General features: G+C 41.4%; 1 protein-coding gene across 6 annotated transcripts in view; it reads right to left on the reverse strand.

Moving 5' to 3' along the window:
• Positions 1–3,966: 3,966 nt before the first annotated feature.
• LOC140732190 (zona pellucida-binding protein 2-like) overlaps positions 3,967–23,050 on the reverse strand; it is an 81,658-nt gene continuing 62,574 nt past the window's right edge. For 5 of the 6 annotated variants that reach the window (XM_073054457.1, XM_073054455.1, XM_073054454.1 and 2 more), the window contains 3 exons: positions 19,578–19,739; positions 17,747–17,819; positions 3,967–4,614 (listed from right to left, as the gene is read on the reverse strand). In XM_073054457.1, the coding sequence (XP_072910558.1) occupies positions 4,224–4,614; positions 17,747–17,819; positions 19,578–19,739 (626 nt within the window). In that variant the 3' untranslated portion in view covers positions 3,967–4,223. Of the gene's footprint in view, positions 4,615–13,528; positions 14,110–17,746; positions 17,820–19,577; positions 19,740–23,050 lie in introns of those variants that run through there. The other variant, XM_073054458.1, reaches the window with a different exon arrangement.

The following is a 23,050-nucleotide window of genomic DNA, read 5'->3' on the forward strand; positions in this document are numbered from 1 at the left end:
GAAGAGCAAGAGGATAAGACATGAGAGAATAGGACCAATCAAGTGTAACAATGGAAAAGTGTGTATGGAACCGGAGGAGATAGCAGAGGTACTTAATGAATACTTTGGTTCAGTATTCACTACTGAAAAGGACCTTGGAGATTGTAGGGATGACTTACAGCAGATTGAAAAGTTGAGCATATAGACATTAAGAAGATGTGCTGGAGATTTTGGAAAGCATCAAGTTGGATAAGTCACAGGGACTGGACGAGATATACTGCAGGCTACTGTGGGAGGCGAGGGAGGAGATTGCTGAGCCTCTGGCAATGATCCTTGCATCATCAATGTTGACAGGAGAGGTTCCAGAGGATTGGAGGGTTGCGGATGTTGTTCCCTTATTCAAGAAAAGGAGTAGAAACAGCCCAGGAAATTATATTCCAGTGAGTCTTACTTCAGTGGTTGGTAAGTTAATGGAGAAGATCCTGAGAGGCAGGATTTATGATTATTTGGAGAGGCATCATCTGATTAGGAATAGTCAGCATGGCTTTGTCAAAGGCAGGTCGTGCCTTACAAGCCTGATTGAATTTTTTGAGGACATGACTAAATACATTGATGATGGTAGAACAGTAAATGTAGTGTATATGGATTTCAGCAAGGCATTTGATAAGGTACCCCATGCAAGGCTTATTGAGAAAGTAAGGAAGCATGGGATCCAAGGGTCCTTGCTTTGTGGATCCAGAATTGGCTTGCCCTCAGAAGGCAAAGAGTGGTTGTAGATGGGTCATATTCTGCATGGAGTTGGTGACCAGTAGTGTGCCTCAGGTATCTGTTCTGGGACCCCTACTCTTCGTGATTTTTATATATGACCTGGATGAGGAAGTGGAGGGATGGGTTAGTAAATTTTCTGATGACACAAAGGTTGGGGTGTTGTGGATAATGTGGAGGGCTGTCAGAGGTTACAGCGGGACATTGATAGGATGCAAAACTGGGCTGAGAAGTGGCAGTTGGAGTTCAACCCAGATAAGTGTGAGGTGGTTCATTTTGGTAGGTCAAATATGATGGCAGAATATAGTATTATTTGTCAGACACTTTGCAGTGTGGAGGATCAGAGGGATCTTGGGGTCCGAGTCCATAGGACACTCAAAGCTGCTGCATAGGTTGACTGTGTGGTTAAGAAGGCATACGGTGCATTGGCTTTCATCAACCGTGGGATTGAGTACTTGAGTCAAGAGGTTCTGTTACAGCTGTTTGAACCCTGGTCAGACCCCACTTGAAGTACTGTGCTCAGCTGTGGTCACCTCACTACAAGAAGGATATGGAAACTATAGAAAGGGTGCAGAGGAGATTTACAAGGATGTTGCCTGGATTGGGTAGCATGCCTTACAAGAATCAGTTGACTAAACTTGGCCTTTTCTCGTTGGAGCAATGAGAGGTGACCTGATTGAGGTGTATAAGATGATGAGAGGCATTGATCATGTGGATAGTCAGAGGCTTTTTCCCAGCGCTGGAATGGCCAACATGAGAGAGCACAGTTTTAAGGTGCTTGGAAGTAGGTACAGAGGAGATGTCAGGGGTAAATTTTTTATGCAGAGAGTGGTGAGTGCATGGAATGGGCTGCTGGCGACGGTGGTGGAGGTGGATACAATAGGGTCTTTGAGGACTCCTGAATAGGTACATGGAGGTTAGAAAAATAGAGGGCTATGGGTAACCCTAGGTAATTTCTAAAGTCAGTACATGTTCAGCACAGCATTGTGGGCCAAAGGGCCTGTATTGTGCTGTAGGTTTTCTATGTTCTATATTTAATTCATAAATTCACTAGATTTGGCTATCTAGTTTATATTCCAATCTCTGCAAATTAGTCCATGTGCCAGATTTAATCAGAGTTCAGTGGCTGAAGGTTTCACAGGCCTCTTCACAAAACTTATCAAACTGAATTATAACATAAGTTGTCTGATCAGTTAGAGTAGTTTCCTCTCCAATAATTCAATGAATATCACAGCTGTATTAAGCTGTTCTCTAATAACAGTGGACAACAAAGATTATGCTTCCTGAGTACTTTTTGGTATATCTTATGGATTTTGGGCTGCTGATCATGAAAATCACTCTGAAACTTTCCTATCACACAATATTTTCTATTTGTTATTTCAGTTCAGAATTCAGTCAGAATAACTGATGCAAAGATTAAGGAAGGCGTTTTTGTTGGTCCAAAAATCAAACAGGTCATCAATGGCCGGTAATTCAAGTAACTTCTAGTAGGACTGGAGAAAATTGCATGGAAGCCATTCAAAAGGATGTTGTGGAAAATTTTCTTGGCAATAATAGTGCACCAAGCTACGTGCAGCCGGTTCACAACATACTTCAAGCATACAAAACCATGAAGCGCAACATGTCACTGAACATTCATTTTCTGCATTCCCATTTAGACTTCTTCCCTGCAAATCTTGACACTGTCAGCGATGAGCATGGTGAAATGTTTCACTATGTCATTGTGGTCATGGGGAAACGGTATCAGGGCAACTGGAATCCATCAAGCTGGCTGATTATTGTTGGACACAAGTGAGATACTGAATACAAATGAAAATCATCAACAAAACATTTTTAGCTTAGATGAACTATTGCAAAGCATCAGCACCATTATGCAATTAATATTCAATAAATTCCTTGTTTCTCCAAATTCCTATGTGATAAAAGTAGTCTGAAATTATATTTGTGTTCAGCTTCATGCAGTTTATCATAAACTAAAAAAAAGTTCTGAGGAAGCTACACTTTAGAAAAAAAGTTGTTGTCCAGTGTAATGAAAAAGAAACAAAATGCTCTAAAATTATTTAATTTCTACCAACTACTAAATAGCACACAATGTTTCAGGAATATCAAGGACGAGTCCATAATTAAAAGCATTTGCAACTGAAGATATAACACCTATTAAAACTTAACAATATAAAAAAATATTGAATACTTGGTTAACTATTTCCCCTATTCCAGATAGTATAGAATTATTCACAAGTTTTTTCACTGAGTATTTCAATATGAGATAAAATTATTTAAAATTCTGGAGTATTCAATTTTTCAAATCAAGTAAACATCTCTGGATATCTAAAGGCATGTTTTTAAGCTGTTAAGGCAAACTGTCTCTTAAAGCAGGTAAGTCCCCACTTTACAGCAATGCTATCTCACAATCCATGATGAAGAGAAAAATACAGCAGTTCTTAAGTGATAAGTAAATGAGGAAACAACGTTCAACAATCAATATTTAGAAATGCATTTAATATGGAAAACCTACTGCATGCTTTAAGGATGATGTACTTAAATTTGACTATGTTAAGAAATAGTGATTTGTATTTGTCGTATGACATTGAGCAGTTCATATCTTGTTTGTAAACTTCAAACTTTTCGCCCATTTCAGTTCTTTTTAATCATGTAACATATTCAATATTTCCTATTTTTATCTTATTTAGATATTTTTAAAAGGGCATCATGCTGTTTTCCTCGCTGTTAATTTCATCTTACATAAATATTTAAAATACATGTGAGAAAGTATCAAGCTGAGTAGTAAATACAAGAGAATCTACCGATGCTGGAAAATAGTTGAATAGTATTATATTAATATTCCTCGCGAAATATAAAATTATACTTGGAAACTTTAGTTAAACTGAAGACAATGTTGATTGTTTTGCCTCAAAATCGAAATGAATTATTTCATAAAACGCATTTCAATCTTTTATTTTAGTGACTTAAATGATTATGCTTCCAATATTTTCAAAATGGAGATGTTATAGACTAGAAAAGACATGTAATTTTAAACTTCAAATAGAGTAACTATTTCAAACTCAAAATAGAATAAGAAACTCTTAAAATTCCTGAAAATGATAATGCTCACATTTTAATCTACTGAAGGCTCCCTTGAATGCTTAATAATCTACACAAATTAAGCAGTTAAGGAAATTTCATCAAATAAAGTGTTTTACAATAAAAAAAAACAATCTTTAGTATATCAGAATATGAACTTTATTCCCATGTGTATGTTTTCATATGTATACAGTATAATTTAAACCATTTTGTTAACATTGATGAATTAAAGCATTAAAATAAACACTTTAAGATGATACGACATTCTATCTTTGATCTCTTTTTTATATTTAGCATTATCTACAGTACGCCCTCAAAGAACAATATGCAGCCTGCAATTTACAGACTATTGTTGTGAGATTTTACGTCGGTACAGATCTTGGCACGAAGTTTATGAACTACCTTCCATGCCTGAAGATTGCTTCTAGATTTTGTGGAGTTGAACTTCTTGATGTAAAGCAGGAATCATCTGATGTGCATGGAGAAATGCATTCCTCCATACTGCTCTTTGGGCATGTAGTTTCATCAGACTTCAAAGTGTCAAAGGTCCTGCATGTTTCACTGTCTGTATCACTAAGTAAGCCAATGCATTGGTCATCTGAAAATTCTACTCCATGTTTTGGAGAATGCCTAACAATAAATTCTGAAGGCCTTAACTTGCTTTTCTGTTCCAATAAGTCAACATCTTTAATAACATTTGCTAGTGTTTTCATCTCTTCTTTTACATCTTCCTCCTTCACCTGAACATATTTCCCCTTCATTGGTGTCTTGCAATACTTCCGACATATTCTGTAAAATGCACATAAATAGCTCAAGAATTGCAGTACAACCATCAGAACGCTCATTCTAATGAAGGGTACCAACATGAAATTTAAATTCTGTTTTATCTTTCGCAGAAGGTGCCTGTACATCAAAGCATTTCCAGCATTTCCTTTAAATTTAAATTCATATGTACGATATAATTATAAATTATAACTTGCTAATGCAACTCTTATATTGGTGTTCATGGTATTCTGCAGGAGTTGATACTTTACCTTCTGCAGTTTTATCGAAACAAACTAATTTATCAGGAAAATTTAGTAATTGAAACAGTTATTGGGGGAGTGTTGATGGTAATGTTTCAGCCTCTATTATTTGGTTTGATATTTTATCTTGTGAAACTTTATCAAAACAACTAATTTATAAGGAAAATTTGGTGATTAAAGCTGTTCATTTAAAGTTATTGTGGGAGTGGTGGTGGTAACATTTCAGCATCTACAGTATTTTGTTCTGGTTAGCTGAAACTGTCTCCTTCTCACTGAAGAGAATGATATTTCTCCTGTTCACTGAATGGAAGCCAAAGTGATGCTTTAATGTTTACCAGAATGAAATCACAAAAAAACTGGTCCATCAGAACCTTTCTTTACTAAACAACAGTGTTATATACATATTCTACATGATTATAATGATGTAAAATTTGGGAGTGTTTTTATTTTACTGAAGTTCCATCCAGACTGCCTTCCATTATTATATCATTACCAATTTTGATCCAGCAGTTAAGCTAAATAAAATGTTTTAAATGGGAAAAATGCTTGAAGCTATTATTAATAGGTAGACGTCTGGCAGACACACCATGGACTCACAAAGGGAGGTCCTCTTTGACAAACTTAATGGAGTTCTTGGAGGATATAATGAGCTCAGTGGAAAGAGGAAGCTCTCTGATAAGGTGCTGCATAAAAGACATCAATTACATAAGGATACAAAGAGTTGGGGTACTGTATTAGCATGAATAGAGGATTGGTTAACCAATAGAAGGCAATGAGTTGGAATAAACAGTGTTTCTCTGATTTGTGATCAGTGTCTAGCTGAGAGCTGCAGGGGTCGGTGCTGGGCCTGCAACTGTTGATGACATACATTAATGATTTGAAAGATAAGACAGAGTATTGTGTATCCACAGAAAGTTTGCTGATGACACTAAATTGAGTGTAAAGGCAAATTGTGCCAAGGATACAGACAGTTTACAGTGAGATATAGATAGGGTAAGTGTGTGGACAAGGGTCTGGCAGATGGAATACAATATTAGTAAATACGAGGTCATCACTTTGGAAGGAAAAATAAAAGATCAGATTATTATTTAAATGGTGAAAGACTGCAGCCTGCTGTTCTGCAGAGAAACTTGGGAGTGCTTATGCATGAATGGCAAAAGATGTTTTGCAAGTAAAACAGGTTATTAAGAAGGTAAATGGAATATTGACTTTTATTGCTTGAAGGATTGAATTTAGGAGCAGGGAAATAATTCTGCAACTGTACAGAGTATTTGTAAGTGGAGTACCGTGTGTAGTTCTGGTCTTTCTACTTGAGGAAAGATATACTGACTTGGGAGGTGGTGCAGCAGATGCTCACCAAGTTGTGTATAGGCAGAAACTAAAGACCACAGCATAGTGGTGAGGATCAAGAAGGTATGATCAAAGGAGGTGGAGGAGCACTTGCAGGACTGCTTTGGGTCAATGTACTGGAGAATATTCAGGGGTTCATCATTGGTTCTGAATAATACACCACAATATCATCGACTTCATCAAGACCTGTGTGGAAGAGTGTGTTCCTGTGAGAACATACAGGAAATACCCAAACCAAAACCCATGGATGAACCTGGAGATTTGCAGTCTTCTGAGGACTAGATATGTGGCATTCAAGACCAATGATACAGAACTTTACAAGATGTCTGGGTACAACCTACAGAAGACTATTTGCAGAAAGAAAAAACATTTCCAATTGAGGTTAGAGATTAAATTGGATGCACGTCAGCTCTGGTAGGGTTTGTAGGCTATTACTTCCTAAAAGGTGAAACCTAACATCATGCTCGGCTGTGATGCTTCACTCCCAGATAAGCTGACCATATTTTATGTATGCTTTATAAGGAAGAATAAAACCAGACCTGTGTGAATGCCTGCGGCATCTGGTGACCCTGTAATCTCTGTCTCAGAGGTTGAGGCCAGAACACCTTTCATGAGGATGAACTCGTGATGGCGTACCTGACAGGGTACTGAAAACCTGTACCAACTAAATGGCTGCAGAGCTCAAGGTCATCTTCAATCTCTCGCTGCTGCAGGGGTGGGGGGGTCCCACCTACTTCAAAAGGGCAACAACCACACCAGTGCCCAAGAAGAGCCTCAATGACTATCGCCCAATTGCACACCTGCTGTGATGAAGTGCTTTGAGAGGTTGGTCATAGCCAGAATCAGCTCCTGCCTAAGCAAGAACCTGGACCTGTTGCAATTTGCCAATCACCACAATAGGTCTACAGTAGATGCAGTCACACTGGCTCCACTTGGCCTTGGATCACCTGGACAATATCAATACCTACGTCAGACTGCTGCTTACTGATTACAGCTCAGCATTCAACACAATCATAGCCCCAGTACTAGTCAACAATCCTCTGTACCTTCCTCTGCAACTGGATCCTTGACTTCTTCAACAAGAGCCCAGAGTCAGTCATAAACAGTGTATTTCACGACATATGCCAGAGATATTAAACCTGATTCTGAAGATGAGACAGTCAGCCTTTGAGAAGAGATTGAATCACCTGGAACTATACAAACTGGAATTCAGAAGAATGAGAGAGGGTCTTATGTAAAATTATTAAAGAGATAAATAAAACAGTGGCAGGAAAGTAGTTTCCACTGGTGTGTGAGATTAGAAAGAGAGGACACAGGCTTAAAATATGGGGATTAGATTTAGGATGGAGATGAGGAAAAACTGCTTTTCACAGAGATTAGTGAATTTGTGGAAATCTCTGCCCAGGGAAGCAGTGGGAGCTATCTCATTAAATACACTGAAGACACAGTTAGATTGATTTTTGCAGGGGAATGAAGGGTTATGGGGAAAAGTCAGGTAGGTGGTGCTGAGTCCACGGCTAGATTGCTATAACCTTATCGAATGGTGGAGCACGCTCAGCAGGCCGCATGGCATATGCCTGCTCCAATTTCTTATCTTCTTCTGATAATAGAACTCACTAAGGGCATAGTATTATTTCCCTGAATTATTATTCATTTAACTGTTCCTTTCTGTTATTTGCACCACTTCAAGATACCAAAAAATATTAGTTTCACCCTTTTTCATTTTGTCGTATTGTTTGCTGTCTGTATGGAGTTTTCATGTACCCCCTATAACCACGTGCACTTCCTCTGGGTAATCTGGTTTCCCCCCCACAACAGAAAGTTATGCACGTTGGTTGATACTGGTAGGTTCACTGGCCACAGTAAATTGCCCCTAGCATGAAGATCGGATTTTTTTTTGGGGGGGGGGAGGTAGTGGCTGAAGCCAATGAGAAATTGGAGAGAATTAAAAAAAGGGATTAAAGTAACACTAGTGTAAAATGGGTGTTTGATAACTGTGTGGACTCAATAGGCTGAAGGCCCTATTTATCTGCCATTACCTCTATAACCATCCGTGCAGACCCTCAATAATTCAGTACTTTGATTAGTAAATTAGCTAAACCAATGGAAACCCAATACTGTATCTAAATTACCTGATGGAATAAAGATAGATGTGGAATAGGAAGGAACATAAGATTACAAGGAGGCACAATTGATTAAAGTTTAAAGTAAATTTATTATCAAATTATGTAAATGTTACCATATGTTACCCTGGGATTAATTTTCTTGCAGGCATTCACATTAGAACAAATAAATACAATACAATCAATGAAAAACTAAATACAAAGACTGACAACCAATGTGCAAAAGAAGACAAACTGAGAAAGTACAAATAAATAAACTCATATAGTACATCGATAGTACTGAGAACACAACTTGCAGAGTCCTTGGAAGATGTGGGAGGTCCTGGAGTTTCCCAGCCTCCCGGACGGCCATATCTGCACCCAGTGTGTCGAACTGCAGCTTCAAAGGGACCGAGTTAGGGAACTGGAGATGTAGCTTGATGACCTTCGTCTGGTCAGGGAGAGTGAGGAGGTGATAGAGAGCAGTTACAGACAGGTGGTCACACCGGGGCCACGGGAGACAGACAAGTGGGTCACAGTCAGGAGAGGGAAGGGGAAGAGTTGGGTACTAGAGAGTACCCCTGTGGCTGTACCCATTGACATTAAGTACTCCTGTTTGAGTACTGTTGGGGAGGACGTCTACCTGGGGGAAGCAACAGTGGCTGTGCCTCTGGCACAGAGTCTGGCCCTGTGGCTCAGAAGGGTAGGGAAAGGAAGATGAAGGCAGTAGTGATAGGGGACTCTATAGTTAGGGGGTCAGACAGGCGATTCTGTGGATGCAGGAAAGAAACTCGGATGGTAGTTTGTGTCCCAGGTGCCAGGGTCCGGGATGTTTCAGATCGCGTCCACGATATCCTGCAGTGGGATGGAGAACAGCCAGAGGTCGTGGTACATATTGGTACCAATAACATAGGCAGGAAAAGGGAAGAGGTCCTGAAAACAGACTACAGGGAGTTAGGAAAGAAGTTGAGAAGCAGAACCACGCAGGTAGTCATCTTGGGATTACTGCCTGTGCCACGCGACAGTGAGTATAGGAATGGAATGAGTTGGAGGATAAATGAGTGGCTGAGCGATTGGAGCAGGGGGCAGGGATTCAGATTTCTGGATCATTGGGACCTCTTTTGGGGAAGCAGTGACTTGTACAAAAAGGATGGGTTGCACTGAATCCCAGGGGGACCAATATCCTGGCAGGGAGGTTTGCTAAGGCTGTTGGGGAGAGTTTAAACTAGGATTGCTGGGAGGTGAGAACTAAACTGAAGAGACAGAGGAAGAGGCAGTTGGCTCACAAATAGAGAAAGCTTGGAGACCGTACAAGAAGGAGGATAGACGGGTGATCAAGAAGGGATGTGCTCAGACCGACGGTTTGAGGTGTGTTTATTGTGGCATATTGTGAACAAAGCCGATGAGCTTAGAGCGTGAATCAGTACTTGGATCTATGATGTGGTGGCCATTACAGAGACTTGGATGGCTCAGGGATAGGAATGGTTACTTCAAGTGCTGAGTTTTAGATGCTTCAGAAAGGACAGGGAGGGAGGCAAAAGAGGTGGGGGCGTTGCACTGTTGATCAGAGATAGTGTCACGGAGGGATTATCTAAGGAGTCTCTGTGGGTGGAGCTTCGGAACAGGAAAGGGTCAATAACTTTACTAGGTGTTTTTTATAGGCTGCCCAATTGTAACAGGGATATCGAGGAGCAGATAGGGAAACAGATCCTGGAAAGGTGTAATAATAACAGTTGTCGTGATAGGAGATTTTAATTTCCCATATATCGATTGGCATCTCCTTAGACCAAGGGGTTTAGATGGGGTGGAGTTTGTTAGGTGTGTTCAGGAAGGTTTCTTGACACAATATGTAGATAAGCCTACAAGAGGAGAGACTGTACTTGATTTGGTATTGGGAAATGAACCTGGTCAGGTGTCAGATCTCCCAGTGGGAGAGTATTTTGGAGATAGTGGTCATAATTCTCTGGATGCATTCAAGAGAGGGTTAGATAGAGCTCTTATAGATAGCGCAGGCAAGGGGTATGGGGAGAGGGCAGGAACAGGGTACTGATTGTGTATGATCAGCCATGATCATAGTGAATGGAGGTGCTGGCTAGAAGGGCTGAATGGCCTACTCCTGCACCTGTCTATTATCTATTGTCTATAATTCTATCTCCTTTACAACAGCATTGGAGAGGGATAGGAACAGACAAGTTAGAAAAGCGTTTAATTGGAGTAAGGGGAATTATGAGGCTATCAGGCGGGGAATTATGAGGCTATCAGGCAGGAAATTGGAAGCTTAGATTGGGAACACAAAGTACACTGCAAATGCTGTGGTCAAAGCAACACGTACAACAAGCTGGAGGAACTCAGCAGGTCAGGCAGCATCCGTGGAAACGAACAGTCAACGTTTTGGGCCGAGACCCTTTGACAGGACTGAAGAGGGAGGGGGCAGGGGCCCTATGAAGAAGGTGGGGGGAGGGTGGGAAGGATAAGGCTGGTGGGTGTCAGGTTAAAAACCAATCAGAGGAAAGATCAAGGGGTGGGGGAGGGGAAGCAGGGAGGGGATAGGCAGGAAAGGTAAAGAAGGAATGTAAGGGGAAAGCACTATGGGTAGTAGAAGAAGGCAGAATCATGAGAGAGGTGATAGGCAGCTAGAAGGAGGTTAAGTGAAAGTGGGATGGGGGAAGGGAGGGGGAGGGAATTACCGGAAGTTGGAGAATTCGATGTTCATACCAAAGGGCTGGAGACTACCCAGACGGTATATGAGGTGTTGCTCCTCCAACCTGAGTTGGCCTCATCATGGCAGTAGAGGAGGCCATGTATGGACATATCCGAATGTGAATGTGAAGCAGAGTTGAAGTGGGTGGCAACCGGGAGATCCTGTCTGTTGTGGCAGACGGAGCGGAGGTGCTTGATGAAGCGTTCCCCCAATCTGCGTCGGGTCTCGCCAATGTAGAGGAGGCCGCACCGGGAGCACCGGATACAATAGTGACCCCAACAGTGTTGCCTCGCCTGGAAGGACTGTTTGGGGCCCTGAATGGTGGTAAGAGAGGACACAGGTTGGAGGAGCAACACTTCATATACCGTCTGGGTAGTCTCCAGCCCCTTGGCATGAACATTGAATTCTCCAAGTTCCGGTAATTCCCTCCCTCTCCCTTCCCCCATCCCACTTTCACTCTGTCTCCTCTTCTAGCTGCCTATCACCTCTCTCATGATTCTGCCTTCTTCTACTACCCATAGTGCTTTCACCTTACATTCCTTCTTCACATTTCCTGCCTATCCCCCCACCCTTTGATCTTTCCTCTGATTGGTTTTTAACCTGACACCCACCAGCCTTCTCCTTCCCACCCTCCCCCACCTTCTTTATGGGGTCCCTGCCCCCTCCCTCTTCAGTCCTGACGAAGGGTCTCAGCCCGAAACGTTGACTGCTCATTTCCACGGATGCTGCCCGACCTGCTGAGTTCCTCCAGTGTGTTGTACATGTTAGACTGGGAACAGATCTTCTCAGGGAAAAGCACGGAAGAAGTGTGGCAAATGTTCAGGGGATATTTGTGTGGAGTTCTGCAAAAGGATGTTCCAATGAGACAGGGAAGTTATGGTAGGGTGCAGGAACTGTGGTGTACAAAGGCTGTAATAAATCTAGTCAAGAAGAAAAGAAAAGCTTACAAAACGTTTAGAGAGCTAGGTAATGTTAGAGATTTAGAAGATTATAAGGCTAACAGGAAGGAGCTTTTAAGAAGGAGCCAAAAGGGGTCAGGAGAAGGCCTTGGCGGGCAGGATTAAGGAAAACTGCAAGGCATTCTACAAGTATGTGAAGAGCAAGAGGATCAGATATGAAAGTATAGGACCTATCAAGTATGACAGTGGGAAAGTGTGTTTGGAACCAGAGGAGACAGCAGAGGTACTTAATGAATACTTTACTTCAGTATTCAGTATGGAAAAGGATTTTGGTGATTGTAGTGATGACTTGCAGCAGACTGAAAAGCTTGAGCATGTAGATATTAAGAAAGAGGATGTACTGGAACTTCTGGAAAGCATCAAGTTGGATAAGTCACTGGGATGGGATGAGATGTACCACAGGCTACTGTAGGAGGTGAGGGAGGAGACTGATGAGCCTCTTTGCATGATCAATGGGGACGGGAGAGGTTCCGGAGGATTAGAGGGTTGTGGATGTTGTTCCTCTATTCATGAAAGGGAGTAGAGATAGCCCAGGAAATTATCGATCAGTGAGTCTTACTTCAGTGGTTGGTAAGTTGATGCAGAAGATCCTGAGAGGCAGGATTTATGATCATTTGGAGAGGCATAATCTGACTCGGAATAGTCAGCATGGCTTTGTCAAGGGCAGGTTGTGCCTTAGGAGCCTGATTGAATTTTTTGAGGATGTGACTAAACACATTGATGAAGGTAAAACAGAAGATGTAGTGTATATGGATTTCAGCAAGGCTTTTGATAAGGTACCACATGCAAGGCCTATTGAGAATGTAAGGAGGCATGGGATCCAAGGAGACATTGCTTTGTGGATCCAGAACTGGCTTGCCCACAGTAGACAAAGAGTAGTTGTAGACAGGTCATATTCTGCATGGAGGTCAGTGACCAGTGGTGTGCCTCAGGGATCTGTTCTGGGACCCCTACTCTTCGCGATTTTTATAAATGACCTGGATGAGGAAGTGGAGGGATGGGTTAGTAAATTTGCTGATGACACAAAGGTTGGGGGTGTTCTGGACAGTGTGGAGAGCTGTCAGAGGCTACAGCAGGACATTGGTAGGATGCAAAACTGGGCTGAGAATTGGCAGATGGAGTTCAACCCAGAGAAGTGTGAAGTGGTTCATTTTGGTAGGTCAAATATGATGGCAGAATATAGTATTAATGGTAAGGCTCGTGGTAGTGTGGAGGATCAGAGGGATCTTGGGGTCCGAGTCCATAGGACGCTCAAAGCAGCTGCACAGGTTGGCTCTGTGGTTAAGAAGGCATATGGTGTATTGGCCTTCATCAATCGTGGGATTGAGTTTAGGAGCTGAGAGGTGATATTGCAGCTATATAGGACCCTGGTCAGACCCCACTTGGAGTACTGTGCTCAGTGGTCACCTCACTACAGGAAAGATGTGGAAACCATAGAAAGGGTGCAGGGGAGATTTACAAGGAGGTTGCCTGGATTGGGGAGCATGCCTTATGAGAACAGGTTAAGTGAACTCGGCCTTTTCTCCCTGGAGCGACGCAAGATTAGAGGTGACCTGATAGAAGTGTATAAGATGATGAGGCATTGATCATGTGGATAGTCAGAGGCTTTTTCCCAGGGCTGAGATGGTTGCCACAAGAGGACGCAGGTTTAAAGTGCTGGGGAGTAGGTACAGAGGAGATGTTAGGGGTAAGGTTTTTACACAGAGAGTGGTGAGTGCGTGGAATGGGCTGCCGGCAACGGTGGTGGAGGCGGATATGATAGTGTCTTTTAAGAGACTTTTGGATAGGTACATGGAGCTTAGAAAAATAGAGGGTTATGGGTAAGCCTGGTAATTTCTAAGGTAAGAACATGTTTGGCACAACTTTGTGGGCTGAAGGGCCTGTATTGTGCCGCAGGTTTTCTGTGTTTCTTTGTTTTACAGTAAGTCCATAGGTTGTGGAATCAGGTCAGCATTGACATGAGTGAGGTTATGCATGCCAGTTCAGAAATCAGATGGCTGATGGGCAATGACTGCTCCCGAACCTGGTGGTATGGGCCCCAAGGCTCCTGTACCTACTTCCCGTTAGCAGCAACAAAAGCACATCATGGCCTGTTAGATGGATGCTGCTTTCTTGTGGCAATGTTCCTTGTTGCAGTGCTTGCAACCCTTGAAAATAGACCAATTAAGTGTGAGTCAATCCACTTTCCCCAAAGAAAGATAGGTCTAAGTATTGTATAAATGCTGAAAAGCTAGGAATGGCAGAGTTGCAAGTGAATTTACAGATTACTAAACTCCAATGATTATTAAAAAGGACAGAATGGTGTTACCCATTATATCTAAGATCAAGAATGTGAAGACACAGGGTTTAGGGTAAAGGACAACAAATCTGAGGAAGGTTGGAATCCGGCACTCATCGCTTGAGTTGGTGGTAGACTCAGGTGCTTTCAGAACATTTAAGATCTATCTAAATGACCACTTGAACTGCCAAAGCATAGGATTAGATAAGTACTTGATTACTGGTGTTGACATGCTGGGCTACAAAACCTGCTTCTGTTCTACATGACTCTATGACCTATTGATGAAGTTCCGTTGCAGCTGCATACAGCCTTGATTAGACCACAATCAGTTCTTATAATGTATATATTAGTCTTAGAAAAAAAGCAACAAGGATCTGCCCAGGCTCTAAGGGCTAAATTATGAAAAGAGAATTAAAATACTAGCACTGTATTCCCTGGGTGAATTAAATGGCGTATTAGTATTTCTGGATTTTGAAGGAAATCGATAGGAAAAAAGACAGAAATTCCATTCAATGTTTAAGTCAAGGGGGGCATAAGCATAAAATAAATGATCAGCCATTGAAAGAAGAATTAGGAAACATTTCACTCAAAGTGTAGAACTCTTCCCATGAGAAACTATAAATGTCAGTTTAATTAGTAATTTTAAATATGAATCTACAAGATACAGATATGGAATTAGGGAGGAAAATGAAGCTTGAATACTAATCAGCCATAATCACATTGATTACCCTGTGCATAAAGTGAATGAATCACGGCTGTTTCTGGTTGACAGTACATTCTCAAACTTCTGGTCATACTTGCATTCACGCATGGGTCCTAGTGCCCTTCCCTTGGACAACATCGGTGGCGTGGAGAGGGGAAGGCTTGCAGCTTGGGCAACTGCCGGTCTCCCATACAACCTTGCCCAGGCCTGCGCCCTGGAAACTTTCCAAGGCGCAAATCCATGGTCTCATGAGACTAACGGATGCCTATATATAACTTGCATTCACACCCTCTTTTTTTTTCTTGTTAACCTCATATTTCTGTACAGTTTTCACATCGTATGGGTCTGTAAGCTGCTTCACTAAAGATAGTGCTAATGTCTGTGTTTGAAACAGGTAGGGCCAGAATACCAAATCGAGGGACAGAGCGGACAAGGGACGGACTTGAACATGAAAGGAAAATAACTTTGGAGAGGGTGGTGCAGAGAATTTGGAAGGAGAAGAGACTGTAGATTCTAGGTTTGTTCTCCTGGTAAGAGAGGAGGTTGCAAGAGGACATAGAGACACTTAAAAGCACGGTAGGCACAGGGAACAGCTAGAGAGAAATCATTCCCCTTGGTAGAAAAGGGTTGTTGCCTTGTTGCTACAAGTGTGTGGGAGGGGACACCTGGGGAGGCTTTGGGGTTCTAACATTTTAACTGTCATTCATTCTTCGGGGCACTCCTCTGTTTTCATGGATGTTTGCAAAGAAAAAGAATTTCAGGATGTATATTGTATACATTTCTCAGACATTAAATGTACCTATTAAAAGAAGTCAAGAACTAGGGGACAAGAATGTGCATGATTGGCAAAATAAAGCAAAACAGACATATGGAACAACCTTTTTTATGCAATAAGTTGTAAAGGTTTGAAATGCACTACCTAGGTGGTAGAGGAGAGATTTAACTGTAGCATTTAAAAGCAAATTGGATAAACTGCTAAAAGGAAAGAATACAAGGAAAGGACCGTTGAACAGTCTAGCTAGATAGTTAAATACAAATCTGGGATGGTTTTGACATCCTCCTCCTGTACTATATTTGTTCTGTCTGTGATTTTTAATGAGGAAGATCAGATCATTGAGCTAACTGGATAGCTCTTTTCAAGAATCAGTATTATCATGATATGCTGGAAGGCCTAGAAATTTAACTGCATAATGCTTCGAGCCATGTTGCCAGAAACCCTCAATTTAGCCCTAGCCTAATCAAGGGACAATTTACCCTAACGGCACACACCCACACTCCTACATCCATTCAAACAAGCACATATACAACTTGTAACTACCTCCCTGCGCAAGGCACTGGTCCAAATGCTTTCCCACAGCCTGATGTCTGTGAGTCTGAGAATTCAGGAGGCCTGGAAGTGGCATATCCTGTGGCTGGAGATCTGTCTGTGTGTGTGATTTGGTGTGTGTGCGTGTCGCGTTTGGGAAAAGAAAAGATTTGTTTTGTTGTTGTCTAGTTTTGATTTGTTTATACTATTTGTGTAGTTCTTCTGTGGACATGCAATATATGCCGACACCTGCAGGCTGTCCCCAGCACATCCTTGGGTATGCTGTTTGTTAACGCAAAAGACATTTCACTGTACGTTTCAATGTACATGTGATAAATAAATGAACCTGAATCAGTATCTGAATCTGAATCCAGTATCGGCCAATATCCCCTCCCCCCACCTGATTTGCTCCTCCCTTATCCACACTTGTCGTCCCGGTCCAGCCCACACCACCCAATAACAACTCAGGGATTGGTTCATTCACAAAAACATAAGAAATGGGAGTAGAAATAGGCCATCTGCTCCTGTAATATTTAATTTTACTACTATGCAAAAATCTAACTACCGGTATGTTATCTATGTTCTTGTCGAGATAGCCACTACCACTTGCTTCCCTAGACAGAGAATTCTACAAATTTACTACCCATTGGGAAAAAAATGTATTTCCTGAATCTTGAAGCTATGTCCCATACTTCTAGTCTCACTCATTAGTGAACACCATTTTCTGGCCCGTATATTATCTTTCCCTTTTATAATTTCACATAAAATACTCTTTCACTCTTCTGAATTCCAGTGAGTATGGTCCCAGGTGACTCAATCTCTTCTCAAAGGCTAACTCCCTCATTTCCAGAATCTACATTCAATGTATCACCTCCAAAGCCAGTATATCTTTCCTCAAGGCAAGAGACCAGAACTACACACAGTACTCTACATGTGGCCTCACCAGTACCCTGTAGCATAACCCCACACTCTGACTTTAAATCCCTCTAGCAATGAAGGCCAATATTCTATTTGCACCTTTAATAACTTGTTGCAGCTTTTGCAATTCATGAACACACACTCTCAAGTCCTTCTGCAAAATAGCATGATACAATCTGTCACCATTTTAATAAAATAATCTGATTGTTCATTTTTTTCCTTCCAAAATGCATGAACTCATATTTACCAACATTGTTCTCCATCTTCCAGACCCTTGCCCACACACTTAACCAATCTATATCTGCAGGCAATCTACATTCTTTGCACAATTTGCTTCTCCACTCAATTTAGTATCATCAGCAAACTTCGTTATGCTCTTCAAACTAGTGAACAGTTGCAAAGACCCCGTGGATATTTCCATCACCCAAACTGAGGAACCAGGCCCTATTCCTCCACCATTCCACTCCTAACATACAGTGTACAAAATGAAGATTTAATTATCCTCCAATTATGAGATTGTTTCACTTATCGACAGCATTTTAAAACATTTCTGATGTTTTCGTAATGACAGACACTTACATCCAAATGGTTATTAAAAAGATGCAAGTTCCTATTGTAGAGGTCACAGGTAACATCCATTGATATATTATCCCTAAAAGAAATAATGGTGATTTTGGTTAAACAGTTCTTAATATTAAATATATTTAACAAGTTAAGAGTGAAGACTTTAGTAACGCATGGTGACACTGACAAAAACTGCTTTGTAGGACTGTCCTCTAATACCAGGTGTCCCCCCCCACCTTTACAAAGGTAGAGCGTTGCTAAGAAACCTTTCTTAAGCCGAAATGGCGTAAGGTGAAGAACCATTAATTTATATGGGAAAAATTTTCATAAAAGCTAAAATCCTCTTTGTAATGTGAAAACAGGTTATTAATGTAGGTCTTTTGTAAAAGCAAAGTGGAGTAAAGCGAACATTCGTAAAGTGGGGGACACCTGTACTGTTAAACATGAAATTGCTGAATTGTGCAGAAACCTGCCCCATTTCTTATTTTCAACTTTGTAAAAAACCCCATGGAGATTCTTAGTTCAAAAATGAATTGTAATTAATTTATTATCTTGTTCATGATCTGAAGAATAAGTATCTTAGGCATTTTTATGAAAAACTGATGCAGATTAACCCACTCTGGAAAGATAAGAACAATATACAGACTGAACCTGATTAACTTCAGCTGGGCATTTTAGAGCCACAACATTTATGTAATTAATTTGTATGTTTGACCTCAGTTACCTTTGCAGAGCTCAATTAATTGTAGTAATCAATAATGGAACTATCATCTGCATTTGCTTTCACATGCATGGTATAAGATAGGAATCTGTTATGAATTGGACGACATGTGCATCTGGCCAGTTGCTTCATCAACAGACTTGCTACTGGGACTTGCACTGAACACTGTTTGCTTTCAGCTACCCTCTTCAGCGCAGGCATAGCATACAAACCTATCCATTGTGTAGCATTATCATCCCTTTGAAAAAAAAGGTAAAGTTTATTCTATATTTGTTGAATTTGTTTTAATGTTTTGATCATACTTATTATTACTGTATTTTTAATTAAGTGTTAAGATTTGGGTGGTGTGGTGCAAATACATCTCCACTGAAGAGATGGAGACTAGCCTGTAGGTCACCCTTGGGCAAGGTGTAGCACCTGCTTAGCCCTCCTATCAGGGTCACTTGAAGCTACGGAAGTGGGCGGTGGATAGTCGTATGAACAGCTGGTACATATCACAAGTCCTGGTTATGCGACCACTGACACCAGACAGACAATCTCTGAAGAGTATTGATAATGGTTGGGGTCACCCGTCTTGTAAAGCCACTGCCCAGAAGAAGGCAATGGCAAAACACTTCTGTAGAGAAATTTGCCAAGACCAATCATGGTCAGTGATCATGCTCACCCACATCATATGACACAGCACATAATGACGATGATGATGAATTTAAATTAGTTAAATAATAGTAGTTTTTAACTGTTCTCTTCCTATTAGGGACAGTTAGAAACAATTAAAGATCTTTTGCAGCTCATGACATCTCAAAGGCTGTCTTGATGTTCTGGGGGGCAGTGACTCTGAGTAAGCCTCCTGGTGCCTACCCGTGCTTGGAACAAGTCTGTCAATAGGGAGCGCAGATAGCACTAGGAGCATTTGTACCTAGTTCTAGAAAGTCTATGAAGAGTATTTCAATGGAGCAAATTATCTCCGTAATTACCGTGTGTGTCCATTAACTGAGCCATCGAAGCAATTCCTAATCTACGCCTTGTGGCAACCGATTGTCAGACAAAGGATACATAGAGGCAGGCGACTAAGATCCAACATAGTGTTTAATGAAGGAAAGGGGAAAGATAACGAAATAAACTTACAATGGCATTCTTGTTGAGATGTTGCTCCACTTCTGTTGGTAGCTTCATTATGTGGGCAGTTTGTGCATTCAGTCTTTCCATAATGCCTATTAAATGAACCAAAGGCACATGGAGTGCAGATTGTATCTTGCCTTGCACTGAAATGTCCAGGTGGACATGCCACTGTTTATGGGGAGAGAAAATAATAATATATTAAAACCGTGGAGTAAATTTATATATTAATCAATATATGTAATGATCAACTGTATGTGGACTATTCTTATTAATGAAAAACATACACTTTACTGACCAGCCTTCTAAAATAGCTGCATAAAATAACATAATCACTAATTATGTACGAGGTTCCTTGAAGTATTGAACATGTTTGCCTTTTGGCTACTGAGATTTTAATGAGGCCCAGCTATCAAAACTGACAGGCTCATGTTCATCTCTGGCAAAATGATTAACTCAGTATCACATTTTGCCACTGGAAACATGCTGACAGTTAAAATTCAGGCCAGAATCTATTTTTCTGTGATGCAGTTAGTGGTAGTCAGCAGGCTCTTGGATTGAAAAGTGGAGGGCAAAAACTAAATTAAAGTAGGTCAACAGTGATATCCAAAGGGAAATTAAATCAGAAGTATGTCGTCAGATCCAAGGAAATTACTTTAAGAAGAATTGAAGAACAGAAGCTGGACTCGGTTGATGGGAACAAGATCAGATTAACAGTAGCAGAACAACCTTCAAGAGAGTGAACCCTTGTCAGGTGTCAGGCCCTGCTAGTGTACCCTGACAGGGTACTGAAAACCGGTGCTAACCACAGAGGTGCTGAGGAGTGTAAAGACAACCGTAGCCTCTTTCCTACAGTCAGACGTTCCCACCTGTTTCAAAAGGGCTTCAAAAATAACAGTGCCCGAGAGGCATAGGGTGAGCTGCCACAGCTATCACACGGCAGCACACACATCTGTGATTAAGTACTCTGAGAGGTTGATCATGGCTAGAATTAACCTCAGCTTGAGCAAGGTCCTGGATCCGCTGCTAATTGACTACTACCACAATTGGTCTACAACAGGTGCAATCTCACTGGCTCTCCACTCAGCCATGGACCACCGAGACAACGGCAATACCTACATCAGGCTGTTGTTTATTGATTACAACTTTACTTGCATTCAACATCATCATCCCCTTGGGACTATTCAACAAGATTCAAATCCTGGGCCTCTAGCACCTCTGTCTGCAATGGGATCCTTAACTTCCTCATTGGGAGACCTCAGGCAGTGCAATTGGTAATAACATCTTCTCCTTACTGACAACGAACACAGGCACACCTCAAGGATGTGCACTTAGCCCGTCGTTCTACTCCCTCCACACCCATGACCATGTAGCTATATACAGCTCAAATGCCATCTATAAATTCACCTTTGACACAACTGTTGTTGGCAGAATCTTAGATTGTGACAAGGTGGTATACAGGAGTAAGATAAATTGGAAATTTTCACAACATATGTCAGTGATTTAAAAAAACAAAATGATTTTGATTCTGATGTACCAAGAGGTCACCTGGATAAGCTGAAGCAAGAAAAGCTTTGGCTGTAGGAAATCCAAGGACCCCTCCCATCCATCCCAAAATCTCTCTGGCTCTCTACGATCAGCCAGGGGGTTTCATAGCCTTAGGACAAGGACTGTTAGGATGGGAAACAGCTTCTTCCCCCAGGCAATGAGGCAACTAAACTCCCTGCCACCTCCCAGGTCTCATCACTTATGAAGCGCTGGTAGTGTTATACTGTTTACTCTTTGACTTGTGTCATAAGTGCATCTTATGCTAAATGTCAATCTTCTGGAATATATTTTGGTATTTGTGGTAATGTTACTTTATGTGTTGTGTGTGAGTTGTACGTACATGTTGTGGAGGAACATTTTTTCATTTGGTGGTATACGTGTATATGGTTGGATGACAATAAACTTAACTTGAAGAATGAAGTTTCTTATTAGCCTAAGTGAACCTGTGTTCCTCCTCTTTGAACCACTGCAGGAGAAATGGCAAGGCTGCTCCCATACCATAACTAGAAAGAAGGTTCCAGCATACTCATCCAGGGAAAATGTCCAGTTCTGTATTGAGAGTTACAAACTTAAATCTAATGGTGTTCTTAACTTGATAAAGGACCAGAGCTCTCATTCAGAATGTAAAACAAGAAACTGAAGAGGAGTAGCTCATTTGGCTCCAGTGTCTCAGCTAACATTCTGTAATCACTAACTTGATTGTACTCACTAACTAGGTCTCTACAAATCTCATGAGAATTTCAAAATTCACCACGACCAGGACGAAGAAAGTTCTTTTCATATTTGTCCTGAATGGCTGTCCCATATTTTGAGATTGTAGACCCTGATCTAGAAATGTCAGCCGGAGGAAAGATCAAATACACATCTACCCTGTGTAACCCTGCTACAATTTTATGTTTCAATCAGATCGTTTCTCGTTCTTTAAAATTTCCAAAGAAGATAGGCCCAATCTGCTTATCTCTTGTCATGGAATTGTTTCATCTAGGATTGAAACTGAGTAGAACAGATAGGAAGGAACCAGACTTTGTAGTGTATCTGGATCTTCTGCCAGGGATGGAGCAGTTCAGTTATGAGAAGAAACTGGAGAAGTTAGATCCGTTCTCTCTAGAGAAGAGAAGAGATATTGTAATGAGAGATGTAGAGATGGCAGAGGAACTTAATGCGTATTTTGCATTAGTCTTCACAGTAGAAGACATCTGCAGTATACTGGACATTCAAGAGTGTCAGGGAAGTGAAGTGCGCGCAGTGAAAATTACGACTGAGAAGGTGTCTCAGGAAGCTTAATGGTCTGAGGGTGGATAAATCTCCTGGACCAGATGGAATGCACCCTTGGGTTCTTAAGGAAGTAGCTGGAGAAGTTGGGGAGGCATTAAAACATAGAAACATAGAAAATAGGTGCAGGAGTAGGCCATTCGGCTCTTCGAACCTGCACCACCATTCAGTATGATCATGGCTGATCATCCAACTCAGAACCCTGTACCTGCTTTCTCTCCATACCCCCGATCCCTTTAGCCACAAGGGCCATATCTAACTTCCTCTTAAATACAGCCAACGAACCAGCCTCAACTGTTTCCTGTGGCAGAGAATTCCACAGATTCACCACTCTCTGTGTGAAGAAGTTTTTCCTCATCTCGGTCCTAAAAGGCTTCCCCTTTATCCTTAAACTGTGACCCCTCGTTCTGGACTTCCCCAACATCGGAAACAATCTTCCTGCATCTAGCCTGTCCAATCATTAACAACGATTTTTTAAGAATCAATAGATTCTGGCATTTTACCGGATGACTGGAAAATTGTAAATGTTATTCCACTATTTAAGAAGGGTGGGAGGCAGCAGAAAGGAAACTATAGACCTGCTAGCCTGACATCAGTGGTTGGGAAGTTTTTTGAGGAAATTACAAGCAGGGTAGACAAAGGAGATGCAGTAGATGTGGTGT

The sequence above is a fragment of the Hemitrygon akajei genome, chromosome 8 (assembly GCF_048418815.1).
Source record: "Hemitrygon akajei chromosome 8, sHemAka1.3, whole genome shotgun sequence".
NCBI lineage: Eukaryota > Metazoa > Chordata > Chondrichthyes > Myliobatiformes > Dasyatidae > Hemitrygon > Hemitrygon akajei.